We start from the raw sequence: 24618 nt of genomic DNA, 5'->3' as shown, positions 1-24618 counted from the left end.
ACATCACTTCATTGGCTCTTGGAAAATATTTTTTCTGGACAGGCATCACCCATTTACAGCATATTATCTGAGATTAATTAGATGATACAGCAGCACAAGTCACAGCTCCAGTGTCCTCTCACATTTAGCCTGTCATTCAACTGCCAAGTTCTCGTCACACCTCATGAGGCAAATGAAATCAGGGATCCCAGAGTCAAAAGCAGCATGAAATCAGCCTGCAGCTGCCAACATTTTAATTGTCCAATTAAATTGGCCAAGGGAAAAGCGAACACATTTACTTCCACTGTTCCAAATTATTTTCCAGTTTTCTGCCCTTTCTTCACACACAATGGGAGTCACAGCTGATCAGCTAAACTTTGTCATTGCAGTGAAGCTACCAATTTGTCAGACAGGTGTTCCCATGTTCGTTCCAAGATGAGCCCAATGAACTGAGAGAGTTTATGGTCATCTGTAGGTGTTATTTTAGCTTTCCAGTTATAAAATGTTATAGACACTCAAATATAGGGGAGATATAGGGGGCATTGGCTGTAGATACTCCGGTAATTAAACTTCAAGCAAAAAAATGGTAATAGAACATTAGAACAATGTAGACAAGAACAGGCCATTCAGCCCAACAAAGCCCACAAAATTCATCTAGTCGAGTTTTGAAAGTCCCTCAACTCTTACTGTCTACCACTGTACTTGGTAGCTTATTCCAAGTGTCTATGGTTCTCTGTGCAAAGAAAAAGTTCCTAATGTTTATGTGAAATTTACCCTTAACAAGTTTCCAACTGTGGCCTCGTGTTCTTGATGAACTAATTTTAAAACAACATTCTTGATCCACTGGACTAATTCCCTTCATGATTTTAAACACTTAATCTTCTTTTGCTTAAACTGTATAGGTTCTTTTAATCTTTCCTCATAATTCAACCCCTGTAGCCCTGGAATCAGCCTAGTCGCTCTTCTCTGGACCTTTCCTAGTGCTGCTATGTCCTTTTTGTAGTAATAGTAGTAGCAGTACTAGTAGTTGTGTTCTCTGAAGGGTACAGTGAAATCTCTTCTTGCACATTCAACCAACATGCATCTCGTCATCATAATCAATTTGATGTTCAGTTAAGCTCTCAAACCTCACACAAAAAAGCTGACCGAACTCGAGAGAACAGATCATTTATTTTGTTTTGGTGAGGTGTAAATAATTGCTCTACCACATTCAAGTGGTCTATAAGTAATGGGTAAAATTCCTTTTTTTTGGAACCTCCTGTCTTTCTGAAACATTGTGTTAAAATATACAGTATATTCACATTTGCAACACTCAAATATACATCTATGGACACCTAAGCGCACACATGTCCTCATCAAATGTATGTAGGAGTAGTCCTTCTGTCATGGTGCCAGGGCCAGGTTACCTCAGGACTTCAAGTTTGAAAGTTCTAGTGTTCTCCTGTTAAACAGCTCATTGTCAAAATCAGATCAATGTGATTGGGCACTAATGCCCATGAGCTGGCAGATCATCCGTGTGCTCCTGTCAAAGTGCCGCTACCTGAACTGAATAACTGATGTGTACCATTGGGCTGGCCCTGCTTGGAGTGATAAAGGAACAAAGTTCACTTTGGGGGCTAAAGAATATGATTAAGAGCCATCACAGATTTTACACAAATAAAAACATGACATAGCAAAAAAAAATAATAATGATAATGTGTTGGGATGTTAAGTGGAGGAAGCACTGAGTGAACAAGGTAAAAAGAGACTTCTAAGAAGGATGACATTTTCCCTCATTATTGAATATACTTTTTATAGGAATGAACAATGACAGACTACATGCAGCATAGCAGACATTTGAAGAAAGTGTGAATAGTTGACATGCAAAAGGTAAAAACGAAGAAAATGGTTGTATAGGACAAGGTCCATAGAGAGAGAAAAATGTGTAAAATATTTATTTGCATTTATAATTTGTATGAAAACTAACTGTTCTCAGTAAAGAGCTTGTGGGTTGGAGTCATTGATTTGCCTTAATGCCAAACAAAGGTTTTGAGACTTCGCTTATGTTCTTTGTGCCTTTTCCATTTTAATTTCTTGCTTTCTTGTTAAAAATCTCCTCCCATAAATGATTTAGAATACCATACAATTCTCACACTTAATACAACTCGGGGCCATGATGACTGGAGCCTATCTCAGCAACACTTGGATATAAGGCAAGAAAGCGCCTTGTAAAGGCCCTCAGTCCATTGTAGTGCCCAGTTGGGGCACTTGATCACACTGGGCTTGTTACATTAATTGACAACTCTAAACCAGTACATCATTAGGGCTTTAAGAGACAACTGGAGTATTTAGGGGAAAACCACTCAAACAAAGAGATTAAATGCAAGCTCCCATGCACAATAATTGGTCACCATTAAGGGGGATCAAATGACACACTGTCCAATTTAGGGCTTCAGGGTACACCAATCTATCCTAGCAGCATCATAGTAAGTCAGGAACAGATGTGTGTCAGGTGGCAATCATAGGGCTCAGATTCTCACACAGATGCCACACTCGCTCATAAAAAGCCACTTCAGAGTCACCAAACAATAACATGTATAGCCCTTGGAGATGGAGAGTAAAACCCATGTAAGATGGTGGTGTTGTTTGCAAACTCAATACAGGTCAGTAGTAGGGAAGGCCAGAATTTGAACCAGCAGCAATAAACATGCCACTTATAACACATGGTGAAGGATATAAAACATCTTAACAATTGACATAAAAAAGATAGCCAGTCTTATAAATAAAACAAAGCCTTTAAACAACTACTTACACTTGAAGGTTTGAAGAGTAACGTCTGGACTGGTATATTAAATCAAGCAACTACAGCATTTTTTTAATTAAAGCAGGAGCTCAATTACAGGCAGGAGTTGGCTTTTGATTAATACAAAAATGTGACACAATAGACAGAATGGCACTCCAGGGCAGAGTTTACAGCATTCAGCCTAAGAGCAATGACGGTTTTAAGATAATTAACTCAGTCAAAAATGAGAGAGGGAGAGATTAAATAATTGACTTCCTCTTGCTTTAACTGTGAAACAAATACAAATGGATGAGGCGCAGTGTGAGTAGCCCTACATAATAATGAAAGTGTATATATATATATATATATATATATATATATATATATATATATATATATATATATATATATATATATATATATATATATGACACGCACAGTATAGCAGGCCATGAAACAGATTTTCTTCTCCCAGAAATGTTGCTAATAAAGAGGATCATACATAAAATATAATAGTTTTCTTTTTTTGCTTATGATTATAGGCTTACTATATGCCCTGAAGGCAAGAGGTAGCAACAAAGAAACATTACTTTTGTAACAGGTTGTTGTTGTTCATGACATATGGTGTCTCTAGAGGAAGGCCATTGAATTAGTAGGTTCACTGGAGCTTCAGGGTTTGGACTAAAAAGTTTAAGGCTTCGAGAAGGTAATAAAACGTTCATGGGCAATTTCAAATGATCGTGAAAGAAAGAAAGTAAAAAATGAATTTGGTGGTGTTATTTATTATAGCATGGATACACAATTAAAGTGAAAAATGTGCTGCTGCTCCCTTGAGAAGGGCATCATGCTTTGGTGGGACTGATACAGAAAAGTAAGAATAATTATGTCCAAAGGCTGAAGGTCTGGAACGTCAATGAAGACATGGACCAGAAGAACAATGGAGGAGACATCCATGGCAAGGGCAGGAGAGTTTGTTGTGAAAGGTAAGTGGAAAAGTAATCAAACCTGGTTAAAAAACACAGCTACAAGGATGGTAAAAAAAGCAATGGAGACGAGGAAACAGATAAGGAAGTGGAAGAGTAAAGGTGCTTCTAAAATAAAGTGGAAGGCAATGAGGCAAACATCACTGTTGGGGGAAAAAAAGCAATGTTTACCAGAAAATCAGTAACAAAAGCAAAACAAGTCACAAAAAGCATGAAGTGAGTGAAAGAGACAAACAAGATGAATTGATTGATTGTCTCAGCATTTTTTTTTTTAAGAAGTATACATTCTGATTGAGGAGACTGTCACCAGCAGTTGGGCAAAGTCCACAGAAATGCTGCAAAATGAAAACAACAGTTGGTGCAATGGCCATATTGATCATAAAATATAGAAATAGAAGGACCCACTGCAGCGGTAAGCTTTTAAAACAAATGGATGAGAAGACTGTGAAGCTGAAGAGAAGTAAACCAACAAGTCTAAAGTGATTGGCTAGAGGTACCTGACAGTCTAAAATTTAAGGGAAAATATAGCGTTCTGCGGACTGGCATGTAAGTGTCTGTAGATCATGATAGAGAAAGGATGTGCCACTGGATTGTATAATAATCAAATGAACAAACAACAAAGGTGGTCACAAATGGAAGATAAAAAAAGTATTTAAAACCAGACTGGCTTCCTGAAATAACTGCAGTGAAGGAAAACATCAGGCAAGTGATTAAAAGTCTGCAACAATGAAGATGTACGAAAAAAATGCAAGAAGGACTGCAGGTGGAACAATGAACATTAACTCTGTTGTTGTTCATGAAAGTGATGGAATTGGAAACCACGAAGTTATACCAAGGAGTTTAAGAAATAAAAAAAATATTACATGAACACATATACAGTACATATTATATCTACACACACATATACATGTACAGTATATGTCTGTAATTATTCTTTATATACATACACTCCAAAACAGAAAGCAGAAATATAAGCATAAGACCTGAAAGCAGACAGTGTTGGTCAGATATAAAGTGACATGAAGTGATAGACTAACCACACTGACTCTTCTAGGACGAAGTTTAAAAACAATAATAAACTACTTCAGCACATTTATGACTGCCCGGTGGGAGCTGGACAGTCATTTGACCTTGGAAGCTGTGCATATTTGTTTTCTCCAGCAACATACCAGCTGAAGTTTTTATTTTTCTATTCTCCCTGGCCATCAGTCTTATTGTTATAATCATTAGAGACTTAAAAAAATGAATTTAGCAAGCTAATCCATAATCAAGGACCCTACATTAAATCGGTTATATATCTATCTGTATTATACTATTGCAAACTGATTTTTTTTATTTATGACTTTTGGTATTTATTTATTGTTTCATATACTTATTTCTAATTTGCTTCCTTTTACATACAATTTTTTGAGCTACATGTTTTACATGTAAACGTCCTATAGCAATACTGTAAATGTTGTTTTGGAAAGCTACATGCATGGTATGTGGAAGTGTGTGTGGTAAAACTACTGTCTAGAGAGCAGATTCATAAATGCTCTGTAAGGAGCAGACAAGACATTTGTTTGAAGTGTGTGACAGAATGTCAAATGTTGATTCAGTAAGTATAAACTTGGCTGTGGACAGGTTTAGACAGAGGAGAAAAGCATACAGGTTTTGGTAGTTACATGACATGCTAAATGTGGGTGGACGTGCAGAATCATCAGTAAGGGAGTCAATTAGATTTAGTTGTTGGAGATGAATTTTGGCACTAAAGAGAAATACTTGTGCAAACCATGAATGCACACACACAACGTGATTTAGAATTAGGAAATAAGCACCAAATGAGTTAAATACCCGGATTCTACTCTGTCTGCTGCATATGAAACTGAAAATAATTATTAATCAAGTGTGCATTATTGCTCTCGTGCTCCAATAGCAAATGTGGCTTCCTGTCTGTCATGTACATTTTCAAATTTATACATAGCTATATAAATAAAAAAGTATAAACACACAGGCACATAAAAACATATCTTACCAACTAGCCAAGGACATCTGCAGAGTTTAAAGCTGTGGAGACCTGGGACATAAACAGCTAAAAGTGAACTCTACTAACCAGTGCTGCAGGTGAACAGTTCAATCTTGCTGGACAAATTAAAGCAGATGACACAGCAGTCTGCTTGGAGAGAATGTGTGTAAACGTTTTTCTTGCCAAAACATTAATGTCTTTGGCTTAAACCATTGACATAAGACTTTAGAGTTACTGTGCGTTAAGACGAAAATGTTTTTGTTCTGCACTACTGCTTTGAGAGTGTAAGGGAAGGGAAGAATTGGCCTCTTGCTGTCCTTAGCTATGTTAACTTCTCAACTGTCTCTAAATGTGCAACAAAAGACTGTATAAAACACACCAATGTTTTATCACTTTTCAGCACAACAGTGCACACCACTATATACAAAGTAACATACACAGCCAAACCCACATAATCTGCCTAATCCAAGTCAAGGTCACAGAGAGCTGAAGCCCATTCCTGGATGGCCTATGCCAATTCACTGCTCGGCTCACTTGTGCACAAGCCCACAAAAAGGTGCACATTTATAGATCCCAGTTAACCTAATCTGAACAGAAGGAAATCAGAGTATTTAAATGAAAATGTACAAACTCCACATGGATAAATGGCATGGCATTCATACTTTGTATGGAACAGCTAAGAACTACACTCCTCAAAGACGGAGATGTAATGCATCCTCAGATTCAAATGGCTTCTTTTTGCCGGTGTATTTCATATTATTTATCTTATTACTACGACAGTGACATCATCACAGCAGACTTCTGGACACTTTTCCTCCACTGTCGCTATCATTTTCAGGAGTTTCTTTGATGGTTGCAGCCATGTTCTTTGTAGTCGTGATGTCCAGTACCAGCTACGTCACATTAGATCAAAGAAGGCATCACGCAGCTTTTCTTATTCCGAGTATGGAGTCAAAGATAAAAGAACAAATGACAATTATTAGTGCTGGCTAGGGCTGTGCCAGTAGGCAGAGTATTTCAATACCTAATAACTTAATGCAGTGACAGTAGATGTTTATACCAATGTTATGCCCAAGTGGCTGCAGCTGGCATCACCTTGAACTCAGGACATCCATACTTATGAGCAGGTTGACAGTGAGTGAGGCAGACAGGCAAGTCTTTACGATCAGAAGATTTGACAGTTTATTTTAAAACAAAACAGTGAAAACAATGTTCCCAGACAAGTGCAAGAACAGTTTTTTTTTTTTTTGATTGGAACAAACTGTTCAAAAAATAAATCCAGAAAATCATGCCTCTAAAACCATTAAAGTGTCTTTGGGGTGATCAATAAATAAATATTCTGAATTAACAAGTTAAAATCTCAAAAGTGAGGAGAGGTAAATATACATGACGTTACTCATTGCTCTTTCACCATCCATGGCTGGACCTTGGGAGTTTGTCCTGGTGCAGCCTGCAGCATCCACACAATCTGTCACCTCAACCGGTGACCGTGAATTAATTAAAACTGTCACTTCTGTTGGTACCTGCAGTTCCCAGGGTCCCATGCCCTTCCCTGGATGCCATTGTGCTGGAACCTTCCATCTTCAACCACCTCCTATGTCCTCTCTTCCTCTCTCCAACCCCACATTTCAGGTATTCAGCTGACGAGAGAGCACATCCACCTAGCAGACCTCACCAAGCCCTCAGTGCTGCTCTCCACAAACTAGTCAGCCTGAGAAATACTGCCCAAATCATCCTCCTCCATTGCCTCTCCAAAGCCAGCAATCACTTTTCCTACTTCCAAACACTCTCTCTCAACAGAAAGTTCTCTTTACCTATGGTAACCTCCTCGCTTTTCTATAAAGCGAACTGTAGCTAGTGCCTGCTGGGTAACACGCCATGCAGCAGTCATTTTATTAAACCAGCACAAGCTAGCGGGATGCATTAAAATAAAATCCACCAATCAACATACTCAACCTTTGTCTCACTATACCTGATGTTTTCAACTGGGAAATATAAGGTTTTGCTGCAGTATTTTTTTGTTTTTTTTAACATTTCAACATGTTTTTTATTTATAAAGTGCGATAGATAGGATAAAAAAAAAGAGGGATGGGGTTGCATACCAGGAAAAATTGCACCTTTATTTGGCCTGTCTTTAATGCAAACCTCTCTGGTATGGCAATGTTCACAACTCTTTTAAACCTAAATTCCAAGTCAGTGCTGGTGGCACAAACACTTATTTTCAACAGCTCAGAAAGTCTATTTTTGTTTTCCTTTTACCAAAATAGAGGTCCTCTGTTGTAGTTAATACCTCCTCCAGTAAATATTTCTCCGGTTTGTTTACTTATATCAAATTCTTAATGGCAGTGCAATCGAAGTTGGACGTTTCTCTTCTTTTCACAAGCACACCAAGAGGTTTCTTTTGGGGAAGAGAATGAATTGTCAAAAGCACGTGTGGCTGGTGCACCTTCATCATTTTTGTTTAGTCCAAAGTAATATCCATCTTCAATGCGACTTCTTTTTTATTTTTAACTAAGATCTCTAACTGGGCAGTGTCATGATTTCCTCCAAGCATTATAACTGTTGAATCATTACTTGTTGAGATGTAGCCTCGGAAACCTCTTAAAGCAAAAGGCACAACTTTGCTGGTCCTGACTAGTCCACCAAATTAGCATCGGTGGCATCAAGGTGTTTGCTCTAGATGCAAGTTTACACAACTACTTGTTTTTAACATTTAATATGTACTGTTTCATAACCCTTTATTAATGCAAGGGACACAAATTCATTATTTAAATGTTGCTATTCATCTCCTGGTCAATTCTTCAATTTTTCCTCATTATTTCAGTGCACCCAAGTGATTAGGACAATTTTTAAAATCTAATGAGTAAACTTTTATTCTTCAAGTCAGAAAAAACACCTACATGAATGAGATGCTGACTCCGGACAATAAGGAAAGACAGCCCAGGTCACTTTGCATTAAACTGAAGGCTACCCAGTTGCAATGAAAATAAACGTAGGCCATATTTATGTATTAAATTAAAGTGTACATTTAATATTGTAAAAATTGGGTTTATTCACTCTGGATATATCACACATTGAAATTGTTTCCTTCTGCGCAAAGGGATTTCAATTAGATTGAAGGCTACCCTGTTGCAATGAAAATAAACGTAGGCCACAGGATCATAAACATAATTCTTAAACAAAACTCAATTACTTCACAAAGTGCTTTTAGATTCATTTTTAAAAGTTCAGATGAGAAGTAAATGCAGTTGCATACCTTAAAGAATATGATGCTCAACACACCACCAACACACACACAAAGGCAGCACAACAACTTTTTTAGCATCCATAAACAAACAATAACAAAAAATAAAATAAAAACACAAAGTATGTTAAAAAAATCCAAAAACTTAAAAAACCCAAACAACTAGAGTTCATAATAGTAAGACGGATTTCTGTAAATAAAAATGACAGATTAAAGCAGATTTCAATTTCAGGCCAATGCTCTAAGATATATACTAAATTAAAAGTGGTGTCCTGTTTTTAGTTTGGTCAGCATAGTTTTAGTACAAAAAGAAAAAGGTCCGATCAGTCTCCAGTATCAAGCATTACTGCAATTTTTTATACAGTTTATACAGAATATGATCTGCCAGCAAGACTGTCAGAGATCTCCATCTTTAAAAAGAATCCAACTTCTGCTAGAGATGCTAGCTAGCAATGTGATGCCTTTGTGTAAATTACTAGCTGTGGATATGCTGTCTATTCACTCAGACTCAACCTGAAGTCACCTACTTCTGACACCATTTAAGCAGCCCCTCCTAGCTGTGAGCAATAATCATGACAGATGAGGGGTCACTACTGTATATTTTGACCTCAGTTTCATTTACTTTCACAAATTCCTACCCTGGTACAGATACATCAATTCTGGCTTAGGTCTGCTGAGGTTCAAATTTTACTCCCTGACATTCTTCTCTTTGATAGTCAGTTTAGCAAAATGAGCCCTGAAATGTATAAAATTGTTCTTGTATTAATCAAGAAAAAAAATGTGCGGATGCTATGGAATGGCCACTACTCATCAGAAGAACCTCAAAGCCCAGTAATCAAGAGCTAAATGAGGAATGGGAGTACAATACTGCAGGGACAGAGACTGAAGGAGTCTTACTACTTAAGAGTCACGTGAGTAGTTTCACTGAGCCATGCAAGACAGGTTTTTGCGGTCTACTCAGGAATCTGGGAGGAACCTGAAATCAATTTGCATTACCTTTGTGAATACCTGCCTGTCAGTGTCTTGTACAGTCAGCACAAATTAAATAAATATGCAATCATCACAGACACGGCCTTTTGTCTGTGACAGTTTTTATTCAAGCCAGCATTTGCAAAAACGCTGTCTGATTATTCAAAATATCATCTGAATTTTATATTTAAGGTAAAAATGAAAATAAATAAAAAATACAGTATTGACATTAAACACATTAACTGTAACCACTAAAATTATAAAGACTGAGACTGAAACAGAAATAAAATAATTTACAACCAATATACAAATTTACTAAACTATTCAGGACGACTTAAAATAGATCCCGTGTACAAAGTGGAAGTGTACTGCGATACTGAGCTACAAATCACTACACTCATCAGATATGGCCTTCTGGCAGCTCTAGACAGGATAACCTCCAGCATCACAATCTGCTCCTGAATTTTTGGTTTGTGCATGTAAAATACGATACTTTTCTTTTGTGACCCCCTCACAGCCTATTAATAAGTGCTACGACGGTACAGGGACTAGTCACAGAGCAATCACCCTTCATTGTACACTTTGTTTTAGAGAACACATACCAGGATCCCCAGCAGCACTAATTGTATTCTGTACCATAGTTTGCATTATCTATAACATAACATTCTAGGATCTCAACTATATACCACCATCACCACCCCTGCTAGCACAAAATTCAGACCATTTGCTGAGAGAACACCTTTTAGTGGCTCTAGAAAGATCATACCAAATGGACTTCCCTGGCAACACTCTAATGCCAGAGCCAGATTCTCCTCCAAATCACCATTCCTGGGGAATTTTACTTCTTCATTTATAATATTAAAAACAACCTTATTGGGGAATTATAAAAAGTCAGTCAGTCATTATCCAACCCGCTATATCCTAACACAGGGTCACGGGGGTCTGCTGGAACCAATCCCAGCCAACACAGGGCGCAAGGCAGGAACAAATCCCCGGGCAGGGCACCAGCCCACCGCAGGAATTATAAAAGTAAGTCTCTTAAATAATCTATTATATATTTTTATTCATTATTTTAAATAGGGGCAGCTGTCCTGTTGGATTTGCACATTCCCCGCATACCTGCATTTCTTTTTGTTATTGCTTTTTGGTTCGAGTATTCTGGACTTTTTTCACATTCTCAAACAACCATAAATTATGCCGACAATCATAAATTGGCCAAGTATTAGCAGGTATGAGCTGGTGCCTTACCATGGCGTACCTCGTCTTGTGCTGTGAACTGCCAGGGCAGGATTTGGCAAGCTTAGTTTAGAATATTTTACATAAATAATGCAGCTATGGAAAAATATGCTAAAGTTTTCATTGACACGATCATCACTCTACACAGAACAAGTACCGGAGTTCAGAAATCAATGGTTTTTCATGGTCTGCAGAAAAATAAACACTAGGTCTATGTCAAAGAGCTCACTTAAACAACTTCTACGCCGTTCACTTTGATAGCCATGGACTCTTCTTCATTATTCATTAAACCACCACAAACAGTCACAGTTGGACTGAGAATCCTCTATTGCACACAAAGCATTTAAATGACCTCTCAGTAGTAAGATGATGCATCACAGCTGTTAAAAATGCATGGCCTTAAGCTTTATAAATGCACTTTATCCTTGTCTCATTAGGAGCTCTAGGACCAGAATCCTAGTAGTCAACATTATTGTGAAAAATCACATCTTTGAGTTGTAGATCTTAATTAACAGCAATTAAGGGACCTTTCAATGTGGAGAGAACACACAAACTGCACATAGAGAGGACCCATCTAGGAACTAGCGTTCAGACCTCAGTTCATGGAGACAGTGCCACAATTCTGGGCTATAAAAAAGAAAACACAAATTCTATAATGGTAAGCAATAAGACGACAAAATATTTACTAAAAATAATAACAATAAATGTTATTAGACTAAAATACTATAATTTAAAATAAAGACAAAAATCAGCTAGAAATCATAAGCCAAGCTCCCATATTATACTGACCAACAGCATTATACACATTTATTAAAGCTAACATGATGACATATAGGCATGCTAAAATGCATGTGTACACATATATGTATGTTTGCAGTGTTCCAGGGTCTCAGAATTGTAAAGTTAACACATGGCAACATAAAATAAAGTTATACATGGCATACTGAAACAATATATATCCATCATGTAGCCCACATAATGTTTCTGGTAGGATTTGCAGGGCCATGTATTCAAGACTAAATATGAAGCCCATTCTAGTACCTTTATCTTTAGTGTAACAGCAACAGGAAATGATGCCACAGGGGCCTTCTGGGCACAACCTCAGATTTTTGATTTTGTCTCCAAGCTATTTTGGACCAGCCCAGTCCTCAAGGACTCGCAAGAAGTGTCTCTGCAGGGAGATATTGCTCTGATCATCTCCTTAGACAAGGACTTCATATAACAGCCAAAAAATGTCAATACAAGATTTTCTAACCTTCTACTCCCTTCTCCTCCAAATATTCATCTACTGTTAAAGATTATGAGCATTAGTACTTCAGATTTACTGACATGTGTTTACAGTTCTAGTAAATTCTTAAATGCATCTATCCCACAGTATCTCATGAATCTAGTGGTGAGAGTACTAATGGCTGCAAACAGCACTGGTAGAAAAGCTGCTTACTTGTGTAGAATGACTGCGGTCTTCTCCTTTCCAAGGCAGTGTGTGGTATATTTATATAAACGGTTAAATCACCTACTACAAATTTCAGACTTTAAGTATGTGAATTTCCCATTGGGATTAATAAAGTATCGATCTATTTGTGCATCAAAAATAGATATATGGGTTCAATCATACCTTCCTTACATCTCCACTGAATTGCATTATTGGCTACCCTCTTCAATGTTAGTAATAATAATAATAATAATTCATTACATTTATATAGCGCTTTTCTCAGTACTCAAAGCGCAGTAGTAGTAGTAGTAGGCAGAAGGTGACTGTGGTAAAAACAGCCTATTATACAACACATTTTGACTTGAAAGACACACCACAGGCTTAGAAAAGGAATGGGTGGATCTCTGAATAGAGATATTTACTGCAGAGTAAAGAACGATAATCTGCCTGCCATATCATAACCAATACTTGACCAAAGAGGATATGTGAGCAGAAAACAGCTTATCAATTCCCAAAATAAAATGTCAAGTCAAGATTCAAGAACGCCCACAATGCCACGCTTATCCACTTTTCTAGCCAGATTGTGGAATTATAAATACGGGGAACATGTGAAGGAACGCTTTCAAGATCTGTACTTCACCGTTTTTAGATAACCAGTTTCAAAAAACAGATGACAATCATCATAATGGGAATTTTCCATTCTTGTTTTTCCCATCCACTTCCTAAAAACATGGGCAAGGTTAATCATAATCTAAATTGTCCCCATGTGAGTAAGCACTGGTGTGGGCCTGAATGTGCCCCACAAGGAAAGGACACTGGTGTCCAGACTTGTGTTTTTGACGTACACTCAATGCTGCCAGGAAGGAATGGATGGATCTTATGTCAACTCCTACTGTCACGTTCTTTAAACTAAATTATTCATCTGCTTTATTTTTCTCCCAGATGCTATACCCTTCAGACAGGGTGAAAAGTCTGGTTCCGCCTCACATTTTAATTGTTTGGGGAGCGATAGAAAAATGTGTAGCTACACCTACACCAGAGAGAGCTGTAAAAGTGGAGTCACTTAAGCCATTGTGACCAGCCAGGTCTTTAAGATGATGGACTACACTTTATTTTTACTGTTACCCCTCCCATAATGTTTCAAGAACGCAGACATTACTTTAAGGCATGGGTGTCAAACTCCAGGCCTGGAGGGCCGCAGTGGCTGCAGGTTTTCATTCTAACCCTTTTCCTAATCAGTGACCAGTTTTCACTGCTAATTCACTTTTTCCCCTTTATTTTAAACAGCCATGTTAGAAGGATCACCCTGCCCAGGATTGGTTCCCTGCCTTGTGCCCTGTGTTGGCTGGGATTGGCTCCAGCGGACCCCCGTGACCCTGTGTTCGGATTCAGCGGGTTGGAAAATGGATGGATGGATGGATGTTAGAAGGATTCAGTCCTCTGAATTGATTTGTTTCCTCAATAAATGACAGCCAAACAGAAGTGAGATGTGAAACGAGCCAACAGATGACCAGCTTAAACTGGGGCTTCAAACTCCAACAAGTTTATTAATGAGAAGCCGATGCTTGCTGTTAGTTAAACCCGTTATTTAATTCCATGGCTTGTTGCTGCTCTCGTTCTGCAACAGCAGACATTTCCAAAACTGTTGATTTTCTGTTTTTTATAAGAGCATCAAAGTGTTTTGGTGAGTTGAGAGATCAACCTTACTGAGACCATCACCTTTCTTTATTTTCAGATATTGTGTGATGTGGCGGCTTGTTTTGTGTCTCATTATTGTTTGGCTGCCAATTAAAAGGAAAAACGAAACAACTAAAGGGCCTGAGTCAAATTAATTAAAAGAAGTAATTAGCAGCAAAAATTGGTCACTAATTAAGAAGATGGTTAGAATGAAAACCTGCAGCCACTGCAACCCTCCAGGACTGGAGTTCTCACACAATATGCCTTAAAGCAGGGGTGTCGAAGCCACAAAGCTTGTAAGGATTTTTTAAAGGCTCAAGTGGTACAGAACAGGCCAATAGTGCCCATCCTCTTTACTATTATTGGCAACTAAAGTACAGAGTTTGGGTAAAGAACAGGCCACTCTGTGGAACTGTTTTTGGAAGAATTTACTCAGTGGGCACCAGAGGAATACTAACTGACAGGTGGTAGAAAATGGTTCCTAAAGGAACAGGAGTAGCCCTGCTCTTTCTCTCTTTTCAAAAAAGGCAATCTAGGAGCAACCAAGAGCATTTGACACTTTATCAGTAGAAGGTCTAAAGTGCAGGATAACCTAGGAGTTCTCATTTGGATGACCCAAGCATTCCCTGATCCCAAAAGGTATAGAGAGCAATGTCAAAGTTGTAGCATATGGATAAGGTTTGAAACCTGATGTCAGTGGCCAAATGAGCTTACAAGTCAGGAGAAGAGTCACAGCAAAAATTAAATGGTAGGATGGAATCGTGGACAGAGTTCACAGAGACATATTTTGGGCACAAGCGAGTACATTTTGAGTTTGGTGCTTTATACACACTGGGTGTAGGTGGGCAGATCACTCTTATACACAGAAGAGGACCAGATCCCAAATTGCCTGGTCTGGTTATCAGATAGCTTACTAATTTCTCTATATATAAAATCCAACGTCTGTCTGTCAACAAAGCTTGCTAGTCCAATCCATCTAAAAACACCAAGTCTACTACTGAAAGTCCCTAAAGTTTTACTGTCTACCACACTACTTGGTAGCTTATTCCATGTGTCTGTGGTTCTCTGTGTAAAGAAAAACTTCCTAATGCTTGCGTGAATTTTACCCTTAACAAGTTTCCAACTGTGTCCCCATGTTCTTGATGAGTTCATTAAAAAAATAACAGTCTCAATCCACTGGACTAATTCCCTTCATAATTTTAAACACTTCAGTCACATCTCCTCTTAATCTTTTGCTTAAACTGAAAAGGCTCAGTTGGTTTAATCTTTCCTCATAATTCATCCCCTGTAGCCCTCGACTCAGCCTAGTCGCTCTTCTCTGGGCTTTTTCCAGCACTGCTATGTCCTTTTTGTAGAATGGAGATCAAAACTGTACACAGTACTTCAAATGAAGCCTCAACAGTGTGTTATAAAGCTTCAGCAGAACCTCCTTGGACTTGTACTACACACATCAGGGCGCTATATAACCTGACATTCCGTTAGCCTTCTTAATTGGCGTAGAGTCCACTACGACTCTTAAATCCTTCTCATAAGGTATACTTTCAATTTTCAGATCTCCCATTGTATATTCAACGCTAACATTTTCACTGCCTATGTGTAATGCTTTACATTTACCAACGTTCACTTTCATCTGCCACAAATCTGTTGAAGCCTGTATGCTGTCCGAGTCCCTCTGTAATGGGTCAATGGATTCTAGATTATCTGCCAATCCACCTACCTTGGGATCATCTGCAAACTTAACTAGCTTGTTACTTATATTCCTATCCAACTCATTTAGATTTATTAAAAGTAGTAGCGGCCTTAGCACTGACCCCTGTGGTATACCACTCTTAACATCAGCCAATTCTGATAAGGTTCCTCACACTATTACCTTCTGCTTCCTGTGAATGAGCCAATGTTGCACCCATTTACACACTACACCCTGAGTTCCCACTTCTATTAGTTTGATATACAACCTATCATGTGGTACCTTGTCACATGCTTTCTGAAAGTCAAGATAAATATCATATCATAAGCTCCACTTTGATAATACCCCTTTGTTGCTTCCTCATAGAATTTCAGCATGCTGGTAAAACATAACCTCCTTCTTCTGAGCCCATGCTGACTGTTCAGTACAACTCCTGTTCATACCATGTGTTGCTCAATCCTTCCCTTAATTCCTTCCATTAATTTACCTGTGATGCATGTTAAGTTTACTGGTCTAAAGTTGCTTGGATCTGCCTGGTCACCATTTTATATAACGGGATAATATTTGCCATTTTCCAGTCTAGTGTGTTAAAAAACAGTCACTGATTACTTCTGAAAACTTCTGCTCTTGTGCTCCGCTTTTTCCTAGTTAATATTCAGATAGTTAAAGTCCCCCACAACTAAAATATTTCCCTGTAAACATACCTTTTTAATATTTCTAAAAAGATGTGTGCATTGAAATTACCATTTGCACTGGGTAGTTTATAACTAAATCCTAAAATAAGGCCTCTAGCTTTATTTTTGGTACTTCTAGCATTAAGGCAACCCATTTTTAATGTGTTACTCATTGCACTTCTGCATTTAAATGTTGGATTACAACTTACATTATTATCCATTTTTATTTTTACACTATTGCTTGTTCCTTCATGTACAGTTCTAAACCTGGCCTGTCCAAAACCTCCTGCCCCCTCCCTCATTCCCTTTTCATATGCTTCCCAAACACATTAGTGCTCCTCCAGTTCAGATGTAGCCTGTCGGGGTGGAACAGGTCCCATCTGTTCCAAAAAGAATCCCAATGCCTCATAAACCTATACCCTTCTACACTACATCAAGATTTGAGCCACACATTAAGCCTTCTAATCTCCTCAATGTACCTAGACTGACACGTGAGACAGGCAGAACTTACTTTGTCAGTTCTGCTCCTCCGCCTGGCACCTAACTCTTCAAATTTAAATTGCAGAGCTGACAGACTACCCTTATGTATGCCAGTTGTGCCAACATTGACAATAACAACAACTGGGTCCATCTCCAGTCTGGTCAAGAGCCTATCAACCCTTTCAGAGAGGTGTCCCTCCTGAGCACCCACAAGGCAACAAACCTTGTGATATTCTGTCTTTGGAGCAAACCTGTGCTTCAGTCCTGTTAATGATTGTGTCCCCAGCTTGTCAATACAGTCAGACCCATAAGTATTTGAACAGTGACACAATTTTCGTAATTTTGGTTCTGATTGCAACCACAATGTGTTTGAAATAAAACAGTCATTATATGACTGAAGTGTACACTTGCAGCTTTAATTTAAGGGATTTACCAAAAATATCATATGAGCCATTAAGGAATGACAGTCATTTTTATACATGGCCCCCTGTTTTCAGGGGGTCAAAGGTATTTGGATAAATTCTCTAAAGGACACCTGGACTAAGTCTGGCAATTCTCTACGACAACGCTGTCCAGCCAACACCTCCTCCAGTTCAATGATCCTGAGCTCAAGGTGCTGGATCAGCTGGCATCTCCTACCAATGTAGCCCTCATAGAAGACTGGCTCCTCCAAGCCATCCTGTAAAAAGTCCAGCATCGAAACAGGATTTGCATTGCACTAGTCTCATTGAAATTTGACTTTGGACTATTTAAATTTTTTTTTTTTTTTTTTATTAAAATTAAACGATTTAACTTAAATGATAAAACTAAAAAAATAAGTCAAAAATTGAACCAAGATCTGCTACAGTTATTTTACTCCTTCTGACCTCTTAAGGTTCTATAATATTCTCCTCCTCAACTACCTGCTGTTTATCTTTACTTTCTCTGTTCTAACTTTGCACCTCTCTTATTCCTTACTTAATCTCTCCACTTGCACCATTTGTATTTCTTCATATTAATGAACCCTTATGCTGTTGCCCTCTTAACTGCTCTACTTTCCTGACCACTAAGAACTCTTCAATCTAGAAACACATACTTGCTGAATAATTTCTTACTGTCTTGTCTGCTCCTACAGCTACTTGTGCCTAATTGCCACCTTAAAGCTAAACGTCCACCTGCGTATTGCAGAGACTTTCTCTTTACCATTTTAAAGTCGGCTACTATCTTTTTTCCACCTCTAAGGAATTGTTGTTTCTGTTACTTTTAACTATTTGCCGCTACAATGCCAGTTATTTAATCATAGAGATGCCGGTCTCAGCTACTGTTACTTCTTCACCGACACTACTCTTAATAAAATAAGTACAAAGTATCTTTTCCAAATGCTCCCCAAAATATTTACATTTATTTGCTTGGCAGATGCTTTTATCCAAAGCAACTTACAACAGAGGTAAACATAATCAAGTAACATTAGCCTATTGCCTGTTTGTTCTGCAACTATAAAACACTCAGCTGTTTTTGCTCGTGAGAGTGAAAACAAAAAAAAAAAAAACAAACAAAAAAAAAAACCCTACTAAAGTGAAAAAAGATCCACACACAGCTCCTGAGCTGCAAGCAAAACACAATGTTGTTAGGAGCAAAATGTATTTAACTCTCACACCAGAGAACACAACTCTCAGCCACTTCTCTTTCGTTTGCAAGAATGACGTCAGCATGTCTCGGTCTTCCAAACAAACATCTCAGGATGGTTCTCTTTGCATAATAATAAAATAGCTCATCTAAGGACATGCACATCAGTAGGACTCCAGTAAATTCACATATAAGCAATAGTCGATACTCACATAGATCAGCCCAGAGTAGTACCTCTCCTTCAGATTATGCAACACAGAAGCTTCATTTAGACAAGTTAATTCAGCCATATCTTCCACTTTGCTGAATCGTGGAGGGTTCATACGCTGAACCTCCTCTCGTGAAAGGACAACTTTACGCCCATTATCAGACAGCTCCACCTCAACCTCATCTCCACGCTCTGCTCTTATGCTGGCTGCCTGGATAGATCAAAAAAAGAAAAATCTACAGATTTAATAAGTTACTAAGAAAAATGAAAAAAAAAAGATACAGGCTTCTCTGTACTCACCTCAAAGCCATGCTTTTCCGAGGGCACCCAGACCAATCTTCGTGCTGCCCAGTCTGCCTGGCTGGAAGCGGAAGAGCTTGAATTTGATGCCAAGCCAGAATTGGTATAGAGGTAGCGTTCAGCATCACCCACACCACCTCCACCGGGCCGAGACATGATACTATGCAAAAGGAAAAAAAAAAAGTTTTAGTAATTATCAAAGAGTGTTTTTGAAATAATAATTAAAATATGTATGTAACCGGTACTAGTGGCAATATTAGAAACAATGTGTTATTGTAGAACATCCAAAATTACCCATTTATTTTTTCAGCATCACTATCAAGCCTAATGTGTTTCACACATGGTATTAAGGGGATGTTAAATATCATAAGCCATCCAACAACAAAATTTTAGAATATTGCAAAAGGGTACAGATGTCTTGTGTGACCCCTATGCCTTAACTATGAAAAATTTACAGAAGTAAATCAATATCTTTTAAAAAATTTATTGAATAGAAAAATACTACACTGAAGTTTGGTTCTCTGTAATATTTATTTCAAAAAGCACAGGAACTCAAAATTAGTTTAATGTGACATATTAAAAAAATAAAAAAAACAAAAACACAATGAAAGAATAAACCACAACAGCAGACTGTCAAATGTGGATTGTAAATGTGAACATTAAAAAAAGAAAATCTGACCCTTTTAAATGTTTTACATTGATGTACCATAACAAGTATATGTTGCATTTTCACTTTCTTCAGACAGAAATGGTCAGGTCAGGTTGGGGAGCATTCACTGGAACAGCATGTTGCCGCACCCACCACACGACGAAACAGCTCATGATCCCAGTTGGCAATCCCCCAGTCCCATCCTGTGGAATCTATCTGCCATAGTCAGCTGTTACGTGGGCGTTACCTTAACCTGGTCCAGCCACTGGAGCCGGATCACCCACAGGGAACCGAGCCACACGGCCGTAGTGACATAACAGACACTCCCTCATAATGTAGGCAGAGTGCCTAATTTTGGACTCCATGAGCAACCGGTCATTCGACACAAAGTTGAACCAGCAACACCCAAAGATTCTCCGAAGAAACAGTATCGAAGAAGTCTACTCTTTGTCTCAGGTCACTGGATAGATTCCATGTCTCGCAACCATATAGCACCAGGACTCTAAGGACTTGGTCCTTCATCCTTGTGTAGAGATATTTCCAGCAACCTCATGACCCCCAATGCTCTCAAAGTAGTCTACGGATTTCACAGAAAGAGAGTCACCAGGGACGTGAATGTCACTGCCAAGGTAAGAACACCTCTCGACAAGGTCAACACTCTCTCTGCAGACAGACACACTGCTGATTGCTGTACCCAAGAGGTCATTACAGGCCTGTATCTTGGTTTTTACCCATGACACTCACAAACCCAAACACTCAGACTCCTCACTCAATCTCTCGAGAGCTCTGATCAGAGCCACAGCATCATCAGCAAAGTCAAGATCCGTGGATCTTTTTACACCAATAGATGCCCCACAGCCAGTGGGCCCAACAACCCTGTGCAACACCCATTCCATGCAAGCATTGAACAAGGTAGGAGCAAGAACACTTCAATGAATCCCTGAATCAACTGGGGAAAAATGCAGAGGTTCTGCAACCACTGCACAGCACACACAGTACCAATGTACAGGCTGTCCAAGATATCCAGCAACTTTGGAGGATGTTCCACAGGGCAGCTCAATCAACTGAGTTGAATGCTTTACGAAAATTGACAAAGGCTGCAAAGAAACTCTGCCAATATTCATGTTTGCACTCAATGAGAACCCACAGTGCCAGGATGTGGTCAATGGAAAACTTCTTAGGTGGAAAACCAGACTGCTCCAGTCACTAATAGGTGAGCAAGTATTCATGGATCCTACTGAGGATGACCCTAGCAAGGACCTTATCCGGCACCGAGAGCAGTGTCATCCCCCTGTAGTTGCCACAATCCGGGCAATCACCCTTCCCTTTCCAGATAGGGACAAGTCCTGTTTTCCAGTCAGTTGGGATGATTCTCATCTCCCAAATGGAAGCAAACACTGCTTGTAATGCCAGGAGGACAGCGTTACCACCAGCCTGGAGACTTTCACTCCAGATACCACAGATCCCTGCAGCCTTCCCTACCCTTAGCTGGTTCACCACCGGTGTAATCTCAGTGAGATTAGGTGGTTCACAGCTAATTGAAGAATCAGCCTCAAGAACCGTGGACCCAGAGATATCCAACGTCCTAGCAGGAGGATCAGCTTTAAACTGTTGCTCTGAGTAGCCAGCCCAGCAGGTTACAATTGCAGCATCGTCCGTAAAGACCGTTCCATCACCCTCCCTGACTGTGACTCTCCAAGTAACTGATTCGGATGTGCATAATGCTTCGACTCCTCTTTAAGCAGGACGTGGGTCACTAGACCACAGATGGTGTGCCACTTGCTCACAGATTCCTCTAACAAACGCCTCTTCTGCCCTCGCAGCCTTTGCAGCCATCCTTCTCAGTTCCCAGTACAGACTGGAGCTGCCATCAAGCCAGGTGCCGTGACTCCTCTTGATATCCTGGGTGCCCTGCAAAATTAAATATCTCCTTCTGGGAACACCGGCAACACCAAGATTATGAAATGGAATACATTTCAATTAGTTACTGTTGCATTTATACCTTTTTTGTCTACAGACATATTTTGTAATATATGTTCTGTTCTGACAAGTTATTTGCATGTCTATCCAGGTCAGCAAAATAGAAATTTAGTTCCAAGGTGAAAATACCAGAATCTTACAATGTTTTGTGTGCTGAATCCAAATATGCTTTTACAATTGTTCTAATATGTAAGCATTTTGAGTAACATACACCTTACATTTCAAAATATTATGTATTTACAGTAAATGCTTATTAAAATGAAAAACATTCGAAAACCTGACCATTTTTGATTTTCTGCTGTACTTTGACTCAGGAACATCTCTTATGAATCCAGCAGTAGTCAGCCAGCATACTAGGACTCCATTTGCTTTGGTAATGCTTTTGTTGCAAACGTTCTGGTGAAAGCACTCACATTGTTCACTACTGACCACACCAAGGTCTTCAGGGAAAGAGTCCAAGAAATTAATCTTCAATGACACATTGCACCCCAGTGTTTTGGTATGACTCGAGGATGTCACGAACTATCTTAGGACAGTCTTCAATCTTATGCCAAAAAAGTTTGTGCAGACATTGTTGAAGCCCCACCAGGCAGCATTTTCACCTTTATTGAACTCTTTTTCTGATCTCTCATCTTTTAACTCTTTTTCTGAGCCGAGGACCTACAAAAATGCCTACCTTAATCTTGGCATTATCGATTTGGGGTAATTTATTTCTCAAATGCATGAATCCCATTTGAGTTTTTTCCCCATTACTTTAACAAAGTTTTTCATAAGTCATAAGTCTCATATGCAGAGAAAGAAGGTAAACTCTCGCAGGGTTCATCAAGTGGACTATTTTCCACAGGTTTCATTCCTGGAACAAGCGAGGCTCATTTTGACCAGTCTTTCTGAATATAGTGGTGGTTCTTGTCCTTACTGTCCCACTCACAGAAAAACAGTATTTTGTGTAAACAAGCTATAAAGTTAAGCAAAAATGCAATCAGAATTAGATCTCCCTGGATATTCCACTTAAAATTTCTGAAACTGAATGTTTTCCAAAAAAAACTGCATGTTCTCGTATGACTCTTTCATGTTAATAGCATATGCTATCGGTACAGATGGGATTCCATTATGGAGAATGGCAGGTTTCAAGCTGACCTTTGAGGAGTCAATGAACAAGCACAACTCATCCACATGGTGTTCATGGCCAAGAGTCTCCATTTTTTGTAATATGGATTAATACTTTAACAATATGTTTATATTTTATCTTGAATATATGCAGGTGGTGCCACAAGAAAACAATGTTCGAAAAAAAAAAATCTGACTTTATTAATTATTTTTGGGACAAAACTGCTGTTGACCAGTGTAATTACTTTCAATTACCAGAACATTCTGTTGTTACACTAAAGATAAATACTGTATACTGAACAAATCCCATGCAATCTTTATTGTGTTTATAGTATTTTTGGCTGATGCTGTAATCCAAGATCAGGATACATTACACATTTTTATAGGTGGAGCAAGGGCAGAATATGTGACTTGCTCACGGCCACAAAGTGAGGCAAAAGTTGTAACTGAACCAGCGTCCTTGTCACCCAAATCCGAGTAACTAAGTCATGTCACACATGTGTACATGGGAGGCAGCTAAAGGCCTCGAAAGATGGTAATCCCATGCCAGACCAAGGGGTGGCATTGTGCATTAGCCCTTTCTCTCTCTCTTTCTCCTGCAGACCACTCATGGGAAATCCTACCTAGACCTGTCAACATCACCTCATTTTACAGGCCTGTTGATGTCACTTCTGGTTCTGGGCCCAATGACGTCACTTCTTCTCATCAACTATAAAAACTCCATCTTGTTAACAATGAATCAGTTCTGTTTTGGACTCAAGCAAGGTTATTATAGTTAACGAAAACTAAAATCAAAACAAACTGATTAAAAAAAACATTTTTGTAAACTGAAATAAAATAATTAACAAAACCGAAATGAAAAACTAAAACCAAATGAAACTATTAAAGTAGCTGGAAAGACTAACCGAAATAAAATAATTTACTAAAATATTTTTAGTTTTCGTTTATGAACGAATATTCTTGCCGTTAGTCTTTAACCCTTTTAAGTTTTCTCTAAAACAGAAAAAGTCATCTACCACGAGCCACCCGCATATAATTCATCCAGTGAACGGCAGCTGGTGACAGAGGGCGGTGCGATTTGTGTGCCGCCTTTCTTTGTGCTTGTTGTATATCAAGATGTAATTCAAACGGCTAAAATCAGAATGTGCTGGTCAACAAAACGTTTACCATATGGGCAGAAAAATCATGGAGTGAGTAACGTTTCAGTTTATTTCCCAGGTGTCTGCTTTTTGTTGACAGCAAATTCACCTACCACTTCGCACAGAATAAATCATTTTTACTTTCTCATTTACGAAGTATAAACTATAGTAATAATGAAAAAATTCAACCTCAATATTTTTATGAATCTTGACGTTACAGACTAACCAGTGTCCAACAATACTGTTTTTTGGTAGTGTGTGTGTGTATGTGCGCACGTGTATGTGTAAACACGATAACTCAAAAACGCAACTAGATAGATGGATGAAATTTGGCATGTGATTGTTACTCCACAATTATACATCTGTATTAACTTTTGGGCCAAATCCATTACCTGGAAGTGATACTTTACCTGAACACATACTCATTTTTATTTTTATTTTTTTTTTTTATTTATAAAGCTGCAGAGTCTGATTTATTCAACTTTAGTTTTTTAAGCAAGTCT

The 24618-nt window shown here is 38.6% G+C and overlaps 1 protein-coding gene across 6 annotated transcripts in view; it reads right to left on the bottom strand.

Annotated features, from left to right (window-relative positions):
• Positions 1–24618, bottom strand: part of myh14 (myosin, heavy chain 14, non-muscle) — a 154737-nt gene that overhangs the window by 112447 nt on the left and 17672 nt on the right. For all 6 annotated transcript variants that reach the window (XM_051920135.1, XM_051920137.1, XM_051920139.1 and 3 more), the window contains exons 2-3: positions 19241–19400; positions 18945–19151 (exon numbers count right to left, since the gene is read on the bottom strand). In XM_051920135.1, the coding sequence (XP_051776095.1) occupies positions 18945–19151; positions 19241–19396 (363 nt within the window). In that variant the 5' untranslated portion in view covers positions 19397–19400. The remainder of the gene's footprint in view (positions 1–18944; positions 19152–19240; positions 19401–24618) is intronic.

Source organism: Erpetoichthys calabaricus, chromosome 16, assembly GCF_900747795.2.
Source record: "Erpetoichthys calabaricus chromosome 16, fErpCal1.3, whole genome shotgun sequence".
Lineage (NCBI taxonomy): Eukaryota > Metazoa > Chordata > Cladistia > Polypteriformes > Polypteridae > Erpetoichthys > Erpetoichthys calabaricus.
The sequence above is the reverse complement of the archived record's forward strand: the minus strand, read 5'-3'. Positions and strand labels throughout refer to the sequence as shown.